At 33.9% G+C, this 24,490-nt stretch overlaps 1 protein-coding gene across 4 annotated transcripts; it reads left to right on the forward strand.

The window, feature by feature from the left end:
• The first annotated feature begins 104 nt into the window (after positions 1-104).
• On the forward strand, positions 105-10,991 carry LOC6648747 (dual specificity protein phosphatase 13). 4 transcript variants are annotated; one of them, XM_023179268.2, is made up of 7 exons: positions 105-182; positions 529-894; positions 7,601-7,660; positions 9,178-9,347; positions 9,416-9,544; positions 9,886-10,010; positions 10,602-10,991. In XM_023179268.2, the coding sequence occupies exons 2-7, from the start codon at positions 877-879 to the stop codon at positions 10,805-10,807; spliced, it is 708 nt and encodes a 235-aa protein (XP_023035036.1). In that variant the 5' UTR covers positions 105-182; positions 529-876; the 3' UTR covers positions 10,808-10,991. The 4 variants fall into 4 exon arrangements, with proteins under 4 accessions (XP_023035036.1, XP_023035037.1, XP_015032711.1 ...); XM_015177225.3 differs by having other exon boundaries at positions 106-182; positions 9,913-10,010; XM_023179269.2 differs by lacking the exon at positions 7,601-7,660.
• Positions 10,992-24,490: the final 13,499 nt, after the last annotated feature.

Genomic DNA, 24,490 nt, shown 5'->3' on the forward strand with positions numbered 1-24,490 from the left:
AGCTCAATCTAGCTTTCGAGTAGGGGCCGGACGAAGCAGAGAGGGACGGGAGCGGGTCGGGTGGCACCTATGGGGGAAAACAACCCTCCAAAAAAAGCCAAAAGCCGCTTTAGTTAAATCAGTCGCAAAAAAGTCCGTGGCCAGAACGCTGAAAAAAACTAAAACTAAAATTCTCTGAAAACGTAATAATATATTATTTTAAACAAAAAAGAAAAAGAAAACCTCAAGCAACGAGCAACAACAAATTAACAAAAAAAAAAAAAAAAGAATAATACAATAGAAAATCGAGAGGAAAATTAATTTCATCCATATTAAATGAATCACAAATCATTATTACAAATGAAAAGTGTCTAACTAAATTACTTAGAAATTAGTTGAATAAAAGCTAGAAAATTTCTTGATTTTTTTTTTTTGTTTTTTTGTTGTTCGAGTGAGTGCAGTGGCGAAAAAAAAAATATGATGAATAATATGTTTAAACAAATCATATATCTACATAAATCTTTTGCCTTGATATATGTACATATGTAGCCACAGCAACGCTTTAATCGTTTGAGCAGCAAGAGAGAAAGGGAGCGACTAAGAGAAAGAGAGAGGAGAGAAAGAGAGAGTGAGAGAGAAAGAGGAAGAGAGAGAGCGCAACATACGAAACGAGGCAGTAAACAAACAAGCAAAGGTGACCACGTATAGGAATTGTCTGGAGGAGGAGCAGGAGCAGGAGCAGAAGCAGAAGCAGCAGCAGGACGAGCGGCGGTAGCAGGAGACTTACACACCACACACACACACACCTACCCATCCATCCATCCATTTACCCATCGCAACACACACCCCAACCCCCCCACACACACACACACACACACACACAGAGAAACAACAAAGATGTCATGGAGATATGCGGTAAGTGGGAGGACTAAAATCTATATAAATCAAAAAGAGTATTGGTGGGGCAGAGGGGAAATGGGAGTGGTTGTTTGGGGGGGGTGGGCGCTTCATTATCAAGTGCCATAAAGCATCTGTCAAAAACAGCTGATGGTGATGATGCTGATGCTAATGGAGGAGATGGAGATGACCTTGAGTTTGTCTCTCTCTCTCTCTCTCTCACTAACTCCATATCTGTGTTTGTGTATGTTGACCCAATTTGGCATTGGATGCACACGACACTTTTCCACCTGCCTGACTAACTGACTGACTGTCACCACACAAGACCAACCACCACCCACTCACCACCTGACTACAACGCCTACAGTTCTTTGGGAAAAATAAATATAAAAATAAATGGGCCAAGGTCCTCTTGTGGTCTCTTGTAAAACCACTCAACCTCCATTCCTTCAAAGGCCTTCAAATGCAAAGTTCAAGTGCCTTTTGTCCAACAACAAAACAAAAAAGATAAAAGAAAACACTGAGGAAATGTAGAAAATGCACATCGGCAGAGGAAGAGGGAGAGAAAAGAGCGTACTTAAACTATATAATCTACATAAAGTTGGGTGCAACAGTTCTTCCTACCTCCTGAAGGTTTCCTGAAAGGGTTTGGGCCACATCTAAAGCTTTCAAGTGTGTGTGAATGAGTTGGCTTAAAATGTTCAAATATCGTATAAAAGGAAAATGTAAATTGCACTTACCTACTTTTCAGGTGGGGTTAAAACCAAAAAAAGAAACACAACACACAAAATTAGATTTTGAATGACCCCAAAAAAGAATGAAATAAACCAAACCAAAAGAGTCCACATCGAACTTCGTATGCCCTTTACTTTAAATAGAAATCATTTAGACCATAGCGGTTTTACTTCAATAGAATAGAGACAGTATAAAAAGATGCATGTATGTACATATACTCTTTCGGAATTGGCATTTGGAATAACTAAGTGCTAATCAGTGATTAGGATTATAAACTGTCAATAAGTTCACAAAGTGAATATACCCTTTCCGTTTGTTACACAGGGCGGATCAATGTAAGAGGCTTTTTGTGAGGCTAACTAAAATAAGATTACTCATACGCCATGTGGTGCCAATTAATTTAATTATTGCTTAAACTTAATTCGTTAAAAGTGCGAATTGAAGCTGAATAAATGAATGAATAATTGATTGATTGATTGATGGTATTGAAGAATGCAACAAAATGCGCTGAAGCGATTAAAATGAGGCTTGTGCTTGATTCTGCCGCATCCGCATTACAAAAGAACTGTCTATCTATACATAGGTGTGTATGCGTGTGTGTGTGTGTATATATAGAAACTTGGCGTAAAATGTCAATGTCATCAACTGGTGGTGCTGGTGGTGGTGGTGGTGGGCTCAGTGTCTAAGTGCCTTCTCGCCAGTGTCATGCCCAGCGAGCTTACTAATTGAGCGATCGATAGAACGTTTTGCTTTTCAATTTATATATAAGTATATATACATATATATATACTATATATAGATTAAGTCGCAAAACTTGACAATTATGTGGGCGTGCTTCATCATTTTGTTGTTCCTATATGCAGCTGTTGCGCTTGATTGAGCAAAAACCGAAACTCAGTAGCTTCAAAGCGTTAATTCAACTTTATCATACACTTAACAAAAAACTACAGAAAAAAGAGAAAAAGTTTTGCAACACACACAAATAGCGAGAGAGAGAGAGAGAGAGAGAGAGAGAGAAAGACAAGCAAAGCATAAACCAAACATTACAATATTACTGTAGCAATTCTTCTGTGGTGACCCCGATGTCAAGGTTGCCACACTTTGCAGTGTCTCTTAAGTGCAATGCAAGTGCTGCCACTTTTTCTAACAATTTAATGACCATGCCAATGACAAGAAAGACTGTTGAGCAAACTTTTCAAGCAAACCTTGACCATTGCCATAATTTTTCCCTAATTTTCCTTAACCTCAAGATATACATTACTTTATAGTGTTTCACAATTTAGCCAAAAATAGCCAACAAAAACAAAAAAACCAATGAATTATCTTAGTATGGTTTGGTTTTGCTCCTCAACCCTTACAATGTGAGCAATTCATTTGCATAACTTTTGTTTTGTTGATGCTAAACAAATAAGGTAAAAGACATTGAGGGTGGTAAATGTGGGTGAAAACTTGTGGGGGAGGGATGGGCTGTTTGGTAGTCAATTTAATGATACTGAGCGCTCCCTTAAATGGCAAATTAAAAAGGGACAAGAAAACAAAAACACACAGACTGACTGCGCATTTAATTTTTTTTGCGCAATTATTCGCCAAATGCGACAAACAATTTGCTGTTCTATAACTTATTTGGCACGTGATGCGGGGATTGTGTGGGATTAAAAAATCCATCGAGTATATTTCAGTATATTTTTCGGTTCTGACAATGAGAAATTGTATTTTGACTGTTTAATCAATAAAAATGAAAACTCAAAATGGTAAGAGAGAAATGCATTCTCCCGCGTTTTGCCAGACGCCTTGCATGTCACTGTAAATTGTTGAGCCAAATGCAAAGAACTGAAAAGTATTCAATAATTGACATACCAAATAGATTTACTTACATATATGTATCTTAGAATCCTACATGTATATATAGATCATTCCAATAGATCGCCACTTATAAATCTATGTATTTATATATATGTACATATATAATTTTTCACACTTGTTATTACATTTATAGTTTTGGGATTGAAATTTTCATATCGTATTGAATTGAAGGCCAAAGAACAAGTGAATGCCATAAATAACCCAAAAAAACATTTGCAATTCAAATAAATATATACAGAAAAGTGCTACACAAATGGAATGGATAGAGAGCGAGGGGAGAATTTTCAGAATATTTTCTTTGATTTTTCTTCAAAAAGTAATGCCAGAAATGTGCAAATTTCAAATTAATCCAATCCATTGCAATTCATAACATTTTCAAAATATTTCCATTGGTTTTGAGAGTTTTGGAAATGACATTAAAACACGTAATCTTAATAGTAGAAAAGTTTTAGAATTGAATCACTTTTAATGAGTAATCCAGAAACCATCTACGACTCATTTTGCTATATTCGAACACTTAGCAGTTTATGCTTAATATAGAACCATTATCGATATTATTATCGAAAGCATTTAAAAATGAGAAGCAATTTGTTTTAAAGAGAAAACTTTATAACTTTAGAAAAGTTCTGATTACTTTTTTACTCCTAAATATCTATTAATTGGGGAGAACATTATTTAGAAATCAAAAGATTTATCAATAATTTGAAAGGCTTCTCACGCACTTGGATTTGTCAGATTGGTGCGTCTCCAACTGGAGTAGTATCTTTTCGTCGAATCTAAAGTACAATGCGGTTTCCATATTTTTGACGTAATCTGGAATCTTATATATACATACATATTACTCTGCCTATATTAGAAGTGTATAGGAAGGCCAAGGCAAGAGCCTCATTGTATAAAACAATAGAAAACAGCAAAACTCTTCAACCCTTTGGAAGTCTGTTGACCCACAATTGGCAACAGTTTGACCTCAGTTTGGCTTCTGACACAGTTTGGTTGTGCGTATGTGTGTGTGTGTGTGTGTGTTTGTGGCAGGAAATGCAGGTGGACGATAATAAATAAGCACACAATGCAATCAACCATCAACTGTAGAACAAAATGAACAGTTCAGTTTTAATCGATATACTGAAAGAGGCCAAACGAAGAGGGTGAAGTCATCGGAAGCTTTTATGCTAATTTCCATATACCCAGCCTATACATATATATATAATAATCTTAATGTCAGTGTTAGCCAGACCCAACAAGTTTGATTCAAATTTGATTGTCATGCTCCCTGCTAAAGTTTTCATGCATATTTAAAGTCTTTAATTAATTGAAATGGCATATTAAAGTCAACAAAATCTATGTAAAGGGCTAAAAAGGAAAAGATTTTCCAACTTGATCAGAGTTAGCAGCATAAAAGATATAACTTTTTTGCACTACCTATAGGGATTTATCCCTTAGGTCTCTCTTTGAAGCAAGTTTTTCTAGAAATGTTATAGACCGATCTCTTTGAAATTTTGGACACGGGCTTTTTAATAGTATTTTATCTATGAAACATTATAATTCCAACATTTAAAAAAGATACTTAATTAAATTTGAAGTATAAACTAAACTAAGTACATTACAATTTTGGAACAATCAAACAAAATATTTTCTTATTTTAAAAATTCAATGAAAATTTAAGCATTTCTGTTGTAGTTTCCCTTCCCTTAAATATAACATATTTCTGGCCAAGTTGTGAAACATTTGAGTGATAGAAATGTTGGCAACAATGTAAATAAATGGAATGAGAAATTTCTTATTATTATTTTTGTTTCGTTTTTTTTTTTGTGTATGCGGGTTACTTGGACTAATGATTTAGGTGTTTAGATTAGCATTTAATCAAATGCAGCAGCTTTCTCGTTCTGTTTTTTCGCTTATTATCTACTTTGTTGTGACTAGGTAAATGTCTTTTATTTTGGTTGCCTTTCCTTTTGCTTTTTGGATTTTGTCGTGTCCAAGCTAATTGCCTTGTCATGCGGGCCTCTGTTTAAGATGGTGATGACTCATCCACAGTCACATCCACATCCACATCATCTTCGTCATAATCCGCTTCTTTTGGCTGAGTTTGATGTTCAGATAGGTCTCTCTCCCTCTCTGTCTGTCTGCCTGTCTGTTTGTCTCTCTCACTATCTCTGTGTAAATCATCAGCAACAACAACAACAATCTTAGCAAGCGAATTTGATTTTCCTGCAAATTTATTGCATGTGCTTTTCTTTTTGCAGTGTATTTTTAGACACACACAGACAGAAAAACCCAAAAGAGAGACACAAAATGAGAAAGAGAGAGAGAGAGAGAGAGAGAGATTGCTTGTGTCTACAACTTGATGGGGTTGTTCTATATGTGGGAAGGGGGGTGAGGGAGGCGGGTGTGGAGGAGTGCCGTCTGGCCAAGGTCAAGGCGGCCAACGCCATTTTTACTTTTACCCACCTGAGCAGCGGAATGTAGGAAAAACTAAATTAAACAACATAGGTGGGAGGAAAAACCAACAAAAAAAAAAAAAAGCTCTGCTCTATTTCCGTTTCAGTCCATCACAATATTAAATTACTCACTATATTTGGTCCTATCATGAAATCTTTAATTATTTTAATTTTTTTTTTACTATGTCGCCATAAACTTAATTGTCTTTAGAGATTTCTAGGGAAAGATATATGAAAGATCCTAAACCTGTGGTTAGTTTTTCAATATCAAAACTTTGAATTGGAAAGGAATGAATCTGTTTCGTTGACTAGATATCTTCATAAATGCATTAATTTTGATAGAGAAGTACAGTGAAACCTCCATATGAGAAATAAAGTGAATGTAGGTGAACCAATGCATATAACAAAGAATTATGTGAGTCACCTCAGATAGAGGTCTTAATCTATGTTTATTTAAAACTTAGTTTAGTCATTTCTAAGTGTACAGTAAATTCATAGAACAGCTGATTAGAAACTGATTAAAAACTGATTAGGAAGAGTCCTGGCTATGATGTCATTATTTAATCACAAATGAGTCATTTCTGTTAAGAAAATGAGCTCATTTGTGACTATTTTAACTGAAAAACATTCGTTAACAGCGCCGCTCAACTGAATAGGTTTGACTTGAAAAATCAGAAACTTCCTAAAATGCTGTGTGGAATGTTGATCTAAAAATCCGTTCCTATGGATGCAATACATATGTCGAATAAATTTCTCTAGAAGAAAGCAGTTTCAAAATATAATTACTGCTAATATAAACAGCTGATGCTAACATAACACACAATGAATTAAGTATTTATTTTTAATGAGAAACAAATTCAATTAAAACTTGCTTAAATTTGTGAAAATTAATCATTAGATACCTATTTTAATTTTGCACATATAAACTAGAGAGCTGCATAAATATAACTCAAAACTTTGGTTACTCTAAGTCCTTTTTAATGAGTAAATATTCATATTCGAATACAAATCGTTCTACGGAAACTAATTAACCTATAGAATTAAATGTAGAAAATCGCTAATCAAATCAAATAAAGCTTTAATCTAAAAGTTAGGGGAAAGTTTTATTTTCTCAGTTTTTTTTTAACTTATTTGTTTGATTCATTTGATTCAAAATATAAACGATTTAGTTGAGTGATTAAACAAATGAATGAGTTCGTTTAGCACTTACATTTATTTAATTCATTTTAATTTTCTGCCTTAAATATTCGAGATTAAATATCTCAAATATCAATTTGAATATATTCATGCAGCTCTCTAATATGAACATAAATTTTATTCATTAAAATTTGTCGGTTTAGGAAAAACTTTTCACACTTTTCTTAGACTCTGGTTTAATCGATCACTTAATATCACTTTATCTACTAAAATTATAAATATAATTTTTTTTATGATTTCAGTTTAATTTGTAAGAACATTATTAAATTTATTCTACATTAGTTATAGTCACGTTTGAAGAAGACAAAGAAAACTGTGTCTGGTTTATGATTCAATAAACTAAGAAACAAACGAAAAATACTTTAAACAATCTTTTTTTTTCGTTGTGTGTGGCAATTTTTCGACATTTTTGTTTTTGTATTTTTGCTTTTTCAATATAATAAATAGATTTATTAGATTTTTTTTTGTTATTTTCGACAACTTTTTTTCAGCTATCCACGGACAGATACACCAGCAGCATTGGCGATAGATATAGTCCTCTTTATTATCAGGTTTGTCACAGAGCTAGCTGCATGGAGAAAAGAAAATAAAAATAAACTTTTTGTAAAATGGCTCTAACCTATATTTCGCTGCTTTTTGAATGAATTGATTACTTTATACGAGTGTGTGTGTGTGTCTATTATATTAATTTGGCTTACTTTTACAAGTTAAATGTTTGGTTTTGTTTTTGTTTCTTTGTTTGATGTACCGAACACCACCCACAGAGCTAAAAATAAACTAACATGAATCGGTTAACTATGCCAACGGGGCAAGAGATAGAACAATTAACCCACACACGCATACATATAGAACGTCAAATATATTATACCATATATCTCTGCATATATGTTGATCTATCATCATCATCATCATCAGCAGCAGCAGCAACAACATATTCTTCTGTGAAGAGGCCTTTCGCCTCTTAGTGTTTGGCAATTCAGGGTCGCATGCCACGACAAAAAGCAAAAGTCTATGCAAAACGTGAACATGATTCCGATTTTATTTATTTTTTTGATTTTGTTTTTGTTTTATATATGTATTGTATATGTATATGTATATGTATATGTCTGAGTATTATGTGTGTTTATATATACATGTGTCCATATATTATGACAGAACAGACATTAAACAGAAACAAAAAAACTTAAGAGGGTCCATTGAAAAGTAATTGATTAGATGAATGATAAGCTCAAAGGATGTTCTCTGAGCTGAGGCAGGACAAACCCCAGAGAATTTAGATCCTTTGATCCAGACAAACAGCCTCGTTTCTTAGTGCCGATCAAGGAGATACGGAATTTAGTTTTGATTTTCTCCACTCCCAAGTAGCTCAATAAAGAAATTTGTTCAGTAATTTGTTGGTCATGGCTTTAAGATGATAACCCGTAAATAAAAGTATTGCTCTTGGGGTAATCAAACAAAAATCAGATGAATTCAACGCGTTACAACTATATTTTTAAGGTAAAAGATGCCTTTTGGTAGAAGGAGCTTTCTTTTATCAGATTCCTGATCAAAATAAGTTTACCTTTTTTTATAGGTATGACTTCGATAAACTCTATAACAAATTTCTTCCTTATATCTATTGATTCGATTTAGGTACTTAACAAAATGTTTTGTTGTTTTTTTTAAGGGAGCCAAAGTGAAATTACGTATATTGATTTTCTTATAAAGAGGTTTGTCAAATGGAGATTACATTGTCCATGATTTCGTTTGCTTGAAGTGTTAATCTTGCTTTGTTTTTGCAAAAACTATAAAACTTTAAACTAATAAGTGTACACTGAGAACAAAAATATCCTTTGAAATGCATTGCAACTAACAGTACTGCCCTATAAAGCTTGCTTAAGGATATTGACGAATGGAAACAGAGATACAAGAAAACCTTGGCAATATTTCTTTAGTTCCTTAATTAACACTAAGCAAGCCTACCCAAATAAACCCAAAGAAAATGTTAAAAACCTAAAAGATCTTTTACAAATATTCCCTCAATATACAAAAATATTAAAATAATGCTTGTGCTTTGTTTTTTTTTTAGTCGCCAAGTCGTCTGGAGACCTCCGAACAGACAACAGGACGTCAGCTGCAACGAGTCCTTCACTACTCGATGGCTCCCACACGGGCTTTGCCCGGCTTGAGGAGAGCCGAATGCGCCATTCACGATGTTGACTGTGATGAAGTGTATCCGGGCATTTTTATAGGCGATGCGTAAGATCTATTGATCGATCTATCGATATATCACTCGATTTGATATTGTGAATCTTTCTGTATTCCAGTGCGGCGGCTAAAAGTAAAACGTATCTGAGAATGATGGGCATCACACATGTGCTAAATGCAGCGGAAGGCTGTCGCTATGGTCAGGTGGATACTGGACACAGTTACTATCGTGATATGCCGAGTGTTAGGTGAGCCCTTGGAAATGGTTTTGAAATTTTGCAAAGGCAACAGGAAAAAGCAAAGCATTCAAAATGACAAAATTTAAGCATTGAACGAAATTATTTTTGAAATGTATATAATTTTTCATTTTTCCATTCAACTGATCAAAATTTGTTTACTTCTTTCAACATTTTCTTTTTCTTTTATTTATTTTACTTTTCTTCTGCACTCTTTCGATTTCTTGGCTCATTTTCATAATATTTTTTATTTACAATTTGGCATTCATTTTTGATTGCTTATGTGTGTATCGTTATCGTTATCGTTATCGTTGCCGTTATCGTTACTGTTACTGTTGTTGTTGTTGTGAAAGACGCCAACATAAGGTTTGTGTTTTTAGGTATATGGGCTTCCCCATGATCGATGCCCCAACGACAGATATATCGCGTTACTTCTATGTGGCGGCCAAATTCATTGACAGTGCCATCAGCAGCGGCGGTAAGAAAACCATCGATTAACGATTATTAATCGATCGATTAGTATTAGAAATAACATAGTTGAAGAGCAGGCGACGATTTTCGAATCGATTTTTTATCTTTTTGAGTCTTAATTAAATGGTTCTCCTTTTAAAAAAGTATATAAAGTTGTCATAATTTTTCAGAAAATCTCTAACCATTTTTTTGAAGAAACTTCCAAGAAGTTTATTTCAAATTATGTTAAGCTCAGCTATTTATGGTTTTTGTCTGTCTTTCTTTGCAGACATGATATATTTAGAATATAGTATCTAAATTTAATTTAAAATTTCTCTGACTTGATTAAGCAGTGGAGAAGCTTTTGGGTAGGAAAAGACATGAAACTTTCCCTAACACTTTTCAATAGATACATAGATTTCTCTTCCTAAAAAGACAAATTTGGCTATCTAAAAACCAAATCTAGGCAGAAAGTTTCTTTACTTTTGTCCACTTGCCACTTGTCCGATTTGAATGAAACTTTAGCCATCTCAAGTTCAATACTCAATATAATTTTCTTATAAATTTCATGCACTCTTTTGCTAATTTTCCATTTTCTTTGGCTTTTTCCCACAAATAGGTAAAATTCTCGTCCACTGTCTTGTGGGGATGTCACGATCAGCCACTTGTGTTTTGGCCTATTTGATGATCTGTCGCAAAATGTCAGCCGTCGATGCAATACGCACGGTTCGCATGCGTCGCGATATTAGGCCAAATGATGGATTTTTACAACAATTGGCCGACTTGGATATGGAACTGAAGCGCAAAAATTTCTATCCCTATTAAGAAAAACAACAAACAGAAAAAAAAAATATATATTTTAAATCATGATTGTTTAGTTAAACGACAGGGGGCAGTAGTAGACCAATCACACACTCTTTTAATAATCTCCCCCTGTCCACTTCCATGAGAATCATAAAAGAATACAACCAAAGAAACAAAACAAACGAAAAAAAAAAACAAAACGATTATTGATTATTGAAATTGAAAATGCTGGAAAATTTTTTGTGTTAAAAGTTGACTAGTTAAAGATGAGTAAATTCAAAACCAAAAACACAAAAAAAAAAATTGTTCTAAACTATTTAAGCCTAAACCTAACGACTTATAACTGGTAACTTGGTCTTCTCGGATATAAACTTTTTATATACACAAAAACATACTTATATATATGTCTATATATATATATAAAGTGTATACTTATATACTTCCATTTAATGGGAAACGAATTAATCCCCACATACAAATTGATCCTATAATCACAAACAGAAAACAATAATATGCGATTTAACCTATATACTCATTACAAAACAAAAAAAAGAAACAAAAACAAATATATATATATATATATACAACACACGGACACACTATATACTTACATAAATACATGTGTATTCCTACATTAATCTACATTGTTTTTACCCCTCTACTTCGCCCCATGCCCCTCCATGGGATCCATACCCAAGCCACACAGTCGCAGCTCACCTCACTTCCCCTTACATACATACATACATATGTATATGTAATTACCTATAAGAAGAGCTGAAACACTGAAATTACTATGATCAAGATCAATAATAAATCAAATGAAAAACAAAAAAAGAAAATCAACTGTATCAAATGTATAGAGAAAACAAAACAAATCGATTAAGAATGGAAATAAAACCAAATGCATATAACGATATAGAACTGCGTGTGCATTATATACATACACCTATATATATATATATATATACGTTATATATGTATACACACCAAGCAAACCAAAAACAAATTCATATTTTCTAGAACATGTATGGAGCAAAACTAAAAAAAAAAACCTAAAACGTGATTAATAAAACAACAAAAAAAAGATATTTAAACAAAAAAAAAAAAAAAAAACAAAGGACACATTATAATTGAGAAGCTTTGTATTTCTATCTTCTTTTCAAAGTGTGCCTGCCAGTGATGTGGCAACGCCAAATGACGCCTTGCTAGTTTCATTATCATTTTGTGATCCCATAGTCAACGTTTTTCAATTAAGGAGACAGTTCTTGGAAATTCAACCAATTTGCATAAGATTTCGCAATTTATTTCAATCAAAAGTGCTTAAAAAGTCTCAAAGGCAATTGGTCTGGCAACGCCATGTTGCTTAGATCATCGTTTTGGGATCTCAAAGTTAAATGGGGAGTTAAGGGGAGAGTTTTTAGGAATTCAAGTTATATATATTTATATTTTATATTGTTTATTATCATTAAATGATGATATCCTTTTTAGGAATCTTTGTAAATCGGTCCGAAATGGGATTTATTAATTTTTGCAATTGTTAAATAGTTTTCGAATAACTCTAATTGTAAGCGATGCTTAAGATTCGCTGATCTAGTAGTTCGAGTTAAAATCCTTGGTTACGATTATATAATGGAAATCTATCTTGTAATGGCAAGTATATTTATATCTGACTTAGATAGGACTATTACTTACTTAACAAATTAAACGTATTAGGTAAGCTATTGTTATGATGAATAGAAATTCCCGGAATGCAATACAAGAAAACGGGGCAGGGGATCCGCAGTGTGGAGTATCTTTTGTAACCATTAGCAATGCCTGTTAACTGCCAGGCAACACCTGTAGCGGCATTCTGAGTACACACGGCTTCCTATCATTCGCTTAGGTCGCTCTTCTGGCTTGTAATTAAAGGGAAAATTGGTTTACCTGCCCTGATAGGTGTACACCTAGACATACTGCTAAATGCTTACCGCATATTGTTGACCCTCATTTGAAGCTATCAATAACAGCTAAGCCACGAAAAATAAAACCATGGACGTGGCTTAGATTGTACACAATTCTCGATTGATTCAAATAATAATAATTAATATTCATTAGGGTTATCTGATTTTATACTAGTTGCCTTTTAGAATAGGCCAAAGAGAAGCATAGAGTTTTCTGCCCCCCCCTTTCTAGCCACATCCATGTGCATATAAGTATAGAGGATTTCCTCTTTTTGTTTTTTTTTTTTTTTAAGATAGATTTTGATCGCGCGCGCTTGCAGTCAAAACAATAAAATTAATGTCTCCGACTGTGTTTGAACTCGAGTTTCGAGTTCAGTTTAAAGACGGTTTTTGGGTTCATTCGGTCCAGTCAACAGAGCCAGTGCGGGTCAGCGGTTGGCACTTAAGACCCGAAGACCTCCGCAGCGCCAGAGTCACAAAAACCAAACAGGTAGCAGCTGTAAAAAGTCGTTTAACAATAATGGGCCACATATTTTGATACTCTACGCAAAATGGGGGCTATATTCATTTCTATCAGCAACTGGCTGAATGTGTGTAGAAATTAACATGAGAAGGGTATATTTTAAGCAAATGGTTTTTTGATTTCGAAAATTAAAATGAAGAACAAAATGTTCTCACCTCAATAAATTAAACTATTTAGGCAAGTCTCTTGCTAAGAATTCAATGTACTCAATTTCACGCATTATTCTAAGTTGTCGTTGTTCGCAATTTCCTTATTAGATTTTCGGTTTCTTTTATTATAAATCTGTATTATCAGTTTTTAAATGATTCAATAAATTGATCTTTAATGGATTGCAAAAACACTTGATTAACGTATTGGATTGGATGTATTATAGTACAGTATAGTAATCAGTTGTTAGATTTATCAATCCAAAATCACTCAATAATTTGATCAATTGTAGAGCCAATTGATTGTCGAATGGCTCTAGAGTTTCAAATATGGTAAGATCACTTAGTAGGTTGACTGATGACTTAAAATTACTCAATATTCGCAATATTTATAGATAATCTCGTTGTTTCCATAATAATAATTATTTGATAATTAATAACTGAGCTATGAGTCACTAAATCGTTTGATCACTTGGTTAAACTTCTCAAAACATATATTTAGATCAAAAAATCACACTTTCATATCATTTTACCTACTTTACATAAATCAAAAGATTCATGATTCAAGATGAATTGAAAAAAATTTCCGATAATCAAAACATTTGATGATGATTCTTGTGAAATTCCTTGATAACTCGTTACTCAATAGAATGTTGGCTCTCTTTGGCTAATCAATCCCTTAGGATAGATGATATAATCGCCCGCTGTTTTGATTTTTATGGGCAATTAAATTTCTATTATACTTAACTAGTTGGTACATTCAGTGGGATTGCAAAAAAAAAAAAATTAAATGAAATTTGCAGCTTATTTGGATTCATTTTGAAATGTGATTCGAATGTACATAAATATATCGTACATATGTATCTATGGGAACATTAAAATTCAATTTAAGTATGGATTTCGTTCTCCACATGGGGCTCTCCACTATTTTAAGCCGAATTTAACAGTCGAAATTACGTTTTTTCTTTCTTTCTGTTATTTGGTATTTTCATCTCATTCAGTTAGTTAAACTAGTTATTGGTTAACCAGAGTCCAAATGTGCCTGCTTCTTTTCTCCAACTGTGCCATAAGCTGCTCAGAATCATAAAACAAAGAAAAATGTGTGTGTGTGTGTGTGAATGTGTGGCACATGTTTCTAGTGAGGAGTTGGGATAGAGGAATGGGGGAATTTGAGAGGAAGAGGAAGTGAGAACTAAGCGCACAACTGAAACAATTATTATTATTAATAAGTTAGTTTTACTCTTGGGCTTCGCGCCAAGATTAAGTATGAAAAATGTTACGAATTTCCCTTTATAATTAATCTTCATCTGACGACTTGGCTTTTGTCGCTCTACCGAGGGTTGAACATGCAAAAGAGTTAAAATAATTAAAAGTACACACACACACACACCTATACACACACATGGGCACACACACACACACACTATCCTCTGGCAATTCGAATTGTCCTTAAGCTCAACAAATAGTTGTGACACAGCTGTTGTGTCCCATCTCCCATTCTAGTTCTACCTTCCACCATCATTCACATCACTTCACTTTCTACATTTGCTTTTCCTTTATTAGCATTGTCTTGACTCTCCAGAGGGTTTTCTGGTATATTTTTTCATTTTTTACCCACGTTTTTCAATCCAAACGCGGGTCACCACATCCATTTGACAAATTTTGAGAAACAAATTTTCAGTAAGTGATTATTTTAGGACAGCTTTAAGGGTAATTTTAGTGAGAGTTCTATCAAATTTGTATTCCGTTCAGAAGTTAACTCACTGTAATATCTAACGATAATGAGAAGGATCAAAGTTATTCATTGAAGAATAAAAAAATTTCTCCCACAAGATGAGTTTTCTAGAACAAATTGTGAATTACAACTGAATGAAGTGAAAAAAGTAAAGTAAAGCTATCAACTTCACAGATCATAATTAAACTTATTATTTTCCTGGGTTTCATGAAATATTTCTCTTAAAATATGATTGCTTTTTCAGTTTTTATTTCAATAAAGATTAAAGTTAATGGCAAACTTTCTATTAAGAGGAAAATTTCAGCAATTTTGACCTCTCTGGTTATATGAGTCATATTTTCAGGATTTTCTATTTTCAGTTTATGATTTTTTTACCAATTTTGAAATGATTCAACTGAATCATAATTGAGAGCGACGATGTTTAGCCTAAACTCTAAAGTAATTCTTTTTTATAGTAAGTTCATAATAGAAAATTTAAAATGAGGCATCAAAATAGAATCAAAAATTGCTAGACAAACTGTGAAAAATATATTTTAGAATTTTCACTTTGACAATTTTATTTGACTTTAACATATAAAGGACTCAAAAGGCTGTCCAAAGCTCAGATTGAAGAAAATTATAGAATTTTTTCTCTTTAATATTGTTTTTCCATTTTACATTGCTAAATACATATAATGCAAAAAATATTGAATATTTTCCAATAGAATTTAGTTTCATTTTCTGGCTTCGGAAGTAACTTTAGTGGTTACACTCTAGAAAGTTAATTTACCAAAGGCGCTGATGGTTCTTAAAAAAACTTTATAATAGTTTATGTTATGTAACTAATATGTTTTTGGGCAGCCTTTATTCATTATTATGTTGATCGATTTGTCTCAGTGTTTTATGCATGTTTTGACCCAAAGAAGTGAAACTGAAACCAGTAGCTTAACTTGACTTTTTGGGTAGACGTTAACAACTTTGCTTGGGCTTAGGCAAATATTAAATGCATTTTGTGGCACAGAATTTACACTTTATTTTAGAGTTGAATCTAGGTGGAGGGGGGCTAAAGGAGCAAAGTGGGGGGATTCAAATGTAGGTGGAGTGGGTTATGGGTCTTGTGTTTGTCGGTTGCCCGTTGGCTGTTCGACGAAGTGAAAAACAATAAATAATGCAGCCAATTAAAACTTTGGCTGTTTGCTCGGCACGCACCCAACAGCAGCAGCAACAACACCAATAGCAGCAACAACAGCAACAACAACAACATCAACTCAACTAATTGACAAACAACAGCAAATTGAATGCAATAAAGCACATGAGAGGACCTACATACATATACGTACTTACATACACACCTATATATGTACATATATACATATATAAGTATGTATATACATATACCGGCATACATAGACTCCTCCTATATCTGTATCTGGGCAATGTGCATTAACAATGTGATTGACTGACAACAATCAATTAAAATCCGGGGAAAAAATCAATGCAGTTTTACTGGGAAAAAACTGAAAAATATCTACCATACGCCTTGTGGCCCCTTACCACACTTCATCCCAATGCACACTTTGCCCCATCTTCACGTTAGACAGCCTTTTTCACTCCAAAAGTCAGTTCAAATTATTATGAACTTCTTCACTTTAATGGAATTGTTATCAAATCACATTTAACAACAACAAAACCAAAAACAAAAAAAAAAAAGGAGAACGATTGAGGCACAGCGAGAAAGGGAAAGAGAAAAAAACACAAAGTGAGAGAGAGAGAGAAAGAGACACAGCCACACAATGCAATGCAACGAGCAGCAATAAATGCACTTTGTCAATGCCAATTCGCACAATAAATCTACAAAAAGATAGCAAAGTGCTATGGGGATGTGCCAGAGTTGCAAAGAGGACAGAAGAGACGGTTGGAGGAAGGAAGGACCAGTGAGTTTGACAGTCCAACAACAACAACAACACCAAGAGCTAAAGAGAAACATGAAACATGGCACAAAAAAAAAAAGGGTTTTCACCAGTACAAGCCAAAAACGAAGTTCTTAATACACTACTAGGAATCGAATCTTTGAAAAATGAAAGTCAAGGGAATTCGAAAAGTAGATGAAATTCACTTTAAAAGCTTCATCCGACGAATGGCTAGTGGTACAGTGGGCTAAAGTTAATGGGATGCCTTTTCCCATAGACTAAAATAACAAATATTGGAAGCAAAATTAATCTAAACAAGTCCACCAACCTATCAACGCATATTGTATATCTATATCTATATCTATAGCTATATTTATTGTTCACCTGGTATGTAATATTAATGTGATCATAGGCGTATCTGGGGGCTGTGAAATGAGGAAGACTTTGCTCCCTAAAGTATGCAATGGGCCGAGAAACGGGGAAAACTTTGCTCCTTAAAGTATGCAATATGCTGGAAAAGTGTTCAATGTTTTCATTAAACATATAACTTTTCGTATGCCTTTTAACCTGAAACTTCTCTGTACGAAATTTTCGCTGGGCTCCATATCTAACAACAGGAAATTCTACAATTTTTATATATGTTTCATAGAGCGAATTCTTCGACTGCCTTTAGAGTAAAAGTTTTTGTTCTTTATGGCTCTAGTTTCACCTATGACTACAAAAGCGAGTCCCACTTCACTTTATTCATTGAGTTCTTTGCTGTCAACAAAATCCAGCATATCCCAAAAAGTAAGAGTATTCAACTGATAAAAAGCCGGCTAGAGGAGCCAACAAAAAAAAAGGAGAGAAAATAAAACAAAACAAAAACCAAAAGCAAACAAACAGCAAAAATTAAAAAGAGTTTCGGGTTTCGATTTAGCAGCTGAATCGGCATCTGTCTATGACTTTGCTCTCATTCTATGTAAGCTTCGATTTCCGGACAATTGAGGCAAAAATGAGGTGAGCTTTAAAAGTTTTAATTATCCTAGAAAGCTAAGAAAAAATAAAAAAAAACAGAAGGTGAGCAAAGTAGACACAAATAGGGCATTTCAATAATTCAGTGTTTATAGCTTTTCTTGCAACATTTTGTTTTTTCTACTGTGGATACAACGTTTTAAATAACTTTCATTAAGTCTAGTTAAGTCAAGTCTAAAAATCGTGGGCCATGTGAAAGATAATTGAGCAAAAGTTTACTTATTTAAAATTTATATTGTGAAACTGTAGTTTGCCCCCTAAACTATGCAATTCTAAAGAAGTCTTTTAATATTTTCTAGCTAAAAATATATAGTCGTTAAAAATATGATTTTAAAAGAATTCTTAATAGTTTTATTGACTAGATTAGTTAGATTGACTGCTTTTTGCATACTTTAGGGGGCAAATTTTCCATAGTTACACACTTTTTTTTTATTGCTATTGGAAAAAAACTTAACAATTTTAATATTTCTTTGAAAAATACTGTAGATACTTATTTACAGATCCTTGACCCCTTTAGCCACGTGCCTCTGTATATCCAATTTCCAATTGGATTTAATGCTGCATCTGTTGCTGCAGCATCTTTTGCACATCTTTGGCCAAATTAAGAAGGTGTGGCGCAAAAAAGTAGGGAAAACAAACAGTTTAGACGACGAGACGATCTTCAAGCCTGCTGACACCTTCAACATTTTTTAATGATGGCCAACGTGACTCGCCAGGTGCGATCATTAGAGGCTCCACGCCAAGCTGACACTTTCTGGATTTTGCATCCCCTCCTTGAGTTGTTCATTTTATTTTTATTTTGGCCACAAAACCAAGAATATAAAAAAAAGGGAACTTGGCCTTAGTAGAACTCGATACGGTTCGTCGCCTTTATGGCGGCGCGAAATAGAAGAATTGTCTAAATTAAAGTAGAAAATTAAAAACTTCACACGCACCTTTTCTTGGTGTTTTTTTTTTGTCGTCATGTCGTTTATTTCTGACCAGAAAAAGAAAGGTACAGCAAGCGAGAGACAGAAAGAGAAAGAGGCAGTTGGAGCCCACGCCAAGTCAACTGAGTTTGCCCCATTTTGATTGACAACAGTCTAAAGTTTGATAAAAAAAAAAAAAACAAAACCAACATCAACAACAGATCGTAAAACTGACAACACAACTGTGAAGAGCTGGATGCTAAGGGGAAGCAAAGGGAAATATTCTTCAAATACTTTTTAACGAATATTGTATACACTTTTATTTTAGGTATTTTAAATTGAAATGGATTGGCGTACTCTTCTAATTGATATCAAACCTTTTCTTCTTCGGCTTGAGTTCTTTGAATAAGAAACACAAACTTTTTGCGAAAAAAAATAGTAACTTATACGCTCACGAAGGGATCCTTGATCCTTGAATGACAATGACTGTATTGTGTAATATTTGATTTTACAATTATTGTCCAAATATTTAACTATCAATTTGAAATTTTAAATAACTTTTGCAGATCTTTCAGTATTTGCATATCAACAAAACTCTCAAAGATTTTTAAGAAGTTTAATTACATATTATATACCTCTATATATATTGACCTGATCCTCGCTGAACAATAACTTAATCTTCAATCTAGAATCAAAATAACAATTTTGATACTTGAATTTATCAAATGATTTTGTCTTTTGTTGAAATTTTTGTTCAAATACAAAATTGTTTTTACACTTTGCCGAAGAGCTAGAGTTCTTAAGAGGTGATTAATTTCAAAATCAACTGACTAAATCTTATAAAAACATATAGAATCAATCAATCAATATATAATCTATAAAAACCGTAAAAACTACCTCTACCTCTAAACTTTAATCATTATATGTAACTTTTTTAGTTTCTATTAAATATACGTCTAGTTTATACGATGTTTCGTATGTGTTAAGATACAGGATTAGATAATCATCTGAAATCCATGATCTTTATAGATGTGATATATCTTCAAGGCAAACTTTTGGGAAAAAAAACTTAGCATATACTTTTTGTACAGATTAATCAGATTAAGTCTTTAAAACTTTTCACAAAAATATGCTATATAATTTTTAAGATCATTTGAAAATAGTTCGACAAGGTTTTTAAGCAATTAATTAGATCAAAATGCAAATTATTATAATTATTTATTTATTTAGTTTTGAATACTTTTAAACGATTGATGTGTGATTGATTGTCATTTATATTAATCTAATTGATTAATACCTTTTGTGTCGTAAGATACTTAGTTTAGGAGATGCCCACATAGTTTATATATATATATATATATATATATATATATATTTGGCGAAAAATACTTAAATTGGCAATTTATTCTTTTCCCACTCATTTCTTTGAAGAGATCGACAAGGTTTTCTTTGAAAGAGGTATTCAAAAGATTTGTATACAATTTTAAGGTTGGTTAGCTTAGAGGCGGTTACTTGGACATGGGATAGAAGCCAATGTAGTCTACACACACACGCGCACACACACACACACACACACACACACACACACACCTTGGTTGTGTCCGGTACTATGGTAAGCAAAACGACGACGCCAAATGCGTGTTCCGCGCATTCACATCCGCTTAGTGGGTGAGTGGTGGAGTGGTGGGGGAGGTGGAGGAGGTGTGGTGCGTTTTTCGATTTGAGGGTGTCATGCGTCAGCGGGCAAAAAAAAAAAACAAAAAGAAGAAAACCTAACAATGAGAATGCGTGGCTGATGAATTACCACGACGCTTCGCGGAAATGGAGGAAATTTGGTCAAGTGGTTTTGTTGTTGTTGTCGTTGCTGCAGCTAACTCAAAAAAGGGTGACGAATTGCTTAGCTGCCCCTGAAATGCAGTTTTGAACCATACGAGAATACATAATATGTATGTACATAGTGTACATTCTATTCATTGAGTGAGCCAGAGCATAAAGGGGTGTGGGGTGTGGGGTGGGGAGGGACAAGTCTAAGGAGCAATGGCAATGACTCGACTAATGGTGATCAATCTTAGAGCGAGAGAAACAGAGAGGACTAGAGAGAGAGAGAGAGAGAGAGAGAGAGAGAGAGAGGGAGAGGGGGGTGCTTTGAACTGCGTGGGTTTCCGAGTCCTTTATTCATTCTTCGAGCAGTTCAAGCTTGAAGCATATTTCTCATGTCGTAGAGGATTTGGAAGAGACTTTGGTGGGGCTCTCGCTTAATAATTTGACAGTTTTTTTGACAGATGAGCATAAGAGAAAGAGACAGGGCAAGTGTGAGAGAGAGAGAGCGCACACACAGTGCTCTCAATAATAAATTAGCCCAACAATCTGTAAAGGCGACCGAAAACAGAAGAAAGCGACAAATGCAATTTTAAAAGATATAAAACGAACAAAAAACCAAAAACCCCAAATGAAACAAAACCAAACCCGGCCAAAACGAAATGAAACGCGTTTCGCGAAATTTGGACTTGGTTTGGGTAATATATATGTACATACATACATACATATATGTGTCGCGGCTGTGACGGGGCTTCGAGCCAGGATTGGAGTTGGAGTCTGCCTTAATAGCCATTAGCTGGGCAATTTTCTGAACGCACACACATGAAAAATTGGTCAAAAACGCATAAAAAACATAAACACACACACACAAAAAGAGAAAAAGAAAGATATTCATATACAAAATGATAAGTGAAACGACAATTTGAATATCCTGGAATATATAGAGAAATTTAAATATATGAAAATGTCATAACAATTTTACTCATTGTTTGATCTAGTCCTTAATCCTGAAAATCATCTGGTATGTGCCTTATATTAGGCAAGAGTGGATTTAGGAGTTTATGCAAAAACAGAACGATTCCATTTTAGAAATATTTTAAAAGGAATCATTCGAAAATTTCTACAAATAGAACCCTAAGAATGATATCCTTTTAAGAGGTAATAAAAGTCTTCAAAAGGTGGACAAATTTATCATTTTAAGAATGACAATTGAACTACAGATATGTATATATTTGAAGAGGTTTTTAAGGTAATTTAGTATTGTTATTATATACAGTGTAATCGGGTTATAACGAATCTGAATAAAACCATAGAATTCATGGTTTTAACTATTGATTCACTAAACTAAATGAATCCAAGAGTAGTAATAGTGTAGTTGAGTTTTATGAAGAAACCTAACGGAAACTTTATTATATCAAAAACATTATTATTTTTTAAACAGATTTGTTATAATGAGGTTTCACTGTGTGTCACTTTATATTTTCGGCTTCCTCAAAAGACTTTTCTCTGGGACTTTGTAACAATTCAATGAATATTATATGATTATTTTTTGTGGTAATTTTGTAAATGATATAGAAATCGAATATCAGCATACCCAAAAGTTTAGTTTATTTCCAGGGTATTAACAGAGTTTTGCAGCAAGCAGCAGATATCCTCGACCAGATGCAATCTATCAACCGACAAAACGCCTGCAGACAGAAACAGAAGGAAGTAAGCAAAATGCAATAACAAAAACCAGACAGCAAAACAGAGACAGATGCATAGAGAGAATGAGATAGAGATAGAGGGAAAGGGAGTTCGGTTGTGATGTGCAAATGCCAGAGTGGTGTAAGGGGCGGGGTGGAGGGGGCGACAGCCAGGATCCAGATCACAGTCAAGGGAACAAGGGCAACAAAAATAAACGCGTGAAACAGACCCGAAAATAAACACCCTGAAGAATAAATAAAAAACGAATTATAATAAATGCCAAAACACACAAAAAAAAAGAAGACAACAAAAATGTGAAAAAAACTGACACCAAAATGGATTTATGCAAATATTAATAAAACAAAGTGAACCACAGAATCAAAAAAAAAAAAAAGGAGAAACAAAAAAACGCCTCCTCAACCATAACAATTCGTTTTCAGTATAGAAACATTTTTCGGGAAGTGACAAATATTCCAATTAAATATAAATGAATGGAAATAAAATACACTGAAAACCATTCAAACGCCTTAGCATGCACAAACTCCTTAATACCCTTTCCTTTAACCAAGTGATCAACTGTTGTCAAGGACTTATATATTAATTTATAATTTCTTTTCTATTGTAGCTTATTTGGCTTACTTTTAGAATGAGTTTTCCAATTCAACCAATGAACTAAAATAGTCTAAAATAATCCAAAAATTAAACTCATTAAGGAAGATTTGTATACTTTGCGAAACCAACTTGATTAAATCGGTGGAATGAAGTATATAGAAGACCTTGAAATCAACCATTGATTCAAGTGTCTAATAGAAGAGTTAAGACAAATTCCTTTTACTGTGAAAAGGGTATCAAATGGCTATAAATATTTAATATGCAAAATGGAAATATTTTGAAAAACAAATAACAAATTTTCCTAAGCTGTTGAATCGTTGAAACGTTTGACTTCTTTTCGAAAATTTGTTAAGCTAAAGGGAAATTTCAAACTAGGTTTCAATAGAAAAGTAAGCTTAGCATTTGTTTAGGAATTTTCATTGGATTTAGTTGGGGGTCATTAAAACGTCTTCAATTTGCCTGATAAACTTGGCTCTTAAGTTGAAATTGAAAGATATCATTCCAGATTATTTTCTATAGAAAATTTAAGCGAATTTTGTTGGTTATTTTTTGTTGCTTTTCTCTCCAACATTTTTCAATTAAGATCTCGCGAGAGAGAGAGAGAGTGAAAAAAAAGGTGTTGATGAACAAATTTCGAGCATCAAAATTAATTACATTGAAATCTAATTTTCAGTCTCGCTTATCTTATTGGGTCAAACTCAACGGGGCACGTGACGAGACAAAGTCAAAGGGAAAGAGGCGTGGGTGAGGAGTCATTTTGGTAAGACTATGCTCAAGTCAATGGGAAAAAGAAGAAGAACAACAAGAAGACAAAGTTTCTAAGCAAGTCAGAATAATTGACTTTCCAAGAGGTAGATCCGTTTAGAGAATATCTATATAGCAATGCACTTTAGACCATGTCGGCTTAGAGGTAACCATATACTCTATATCTCTGTGTCTTAGTGTCTAAGTGTGAGTGTGGCTCCAAGAACCCCATGTAAATGTGGCAAAGCAGACGACACAGATCCCACACAGACAGATCCCATGGAGAATATGTGTAGGTATGTCGAATGTATATGTAGCAGAAGGCAATGCGTCGTTATAGTACCATAAATTGGACACATTGTTGATAAAGCGCAACTTTATATGCTTTATATGAAGCTCTCAACTCATATATGTATTAGACATGCGTGTGTGTGTGTGTGTGTGTGTTTGTCTGTGTGTGTCCAACGATTTCAGTCATCGTCATCATCCTCATCAGCATCATCATCGTCATCATTGCTGGCAGCTCACATCAATGGCTCTTTCATCACCAACATTGTTATCAGTGGTGACTACGACGACGACGACGTCGGCGGCGTCAGCTATAACAACACCAACACTTGTCATCCCCCCGCCTCCTAGACCCCTCCCCGCTATTACCACTTCCATTTGTCCGCACTTGCACTCCATCA

The sequence above is a fragment of the Drosophila willistoni genome, assembly GCF_018902025.1.
Source record: "Drosophila willistoni isolate 14030-0811.24 chromosome XL unlocalized genomic scaffold, UCI_dwil_1.1 Seg141, whole genome shotgun sequence".
NCBI classification, from domain to species: Eukaryota; Metazoa; Arthropoda; class Insecta; order Diptera; family Drosophilidae; genus Drosophila; species Drosophila willistoni.

Bases quoted from the DNA above. Each gene is read 5' to 3' on its own strand.
- LOC6648747 (XM_023179268.2), top strand. The intron at 7,661-9,177 runs GTTTGTCACAGA...TTTTTTTTTTAG, and splicing joins ATAGTCCTCTTTATTATCAG to TCGCCAAGTCGTCTGGAGAC. The intron at 9,545-9,885 runs GTGAGCCCTTGG...TTGTTGTGAAAG, and splicing joins CGTGATATGCCGAGTGTTAG to ACGCCAACATAAGGTTTGTG.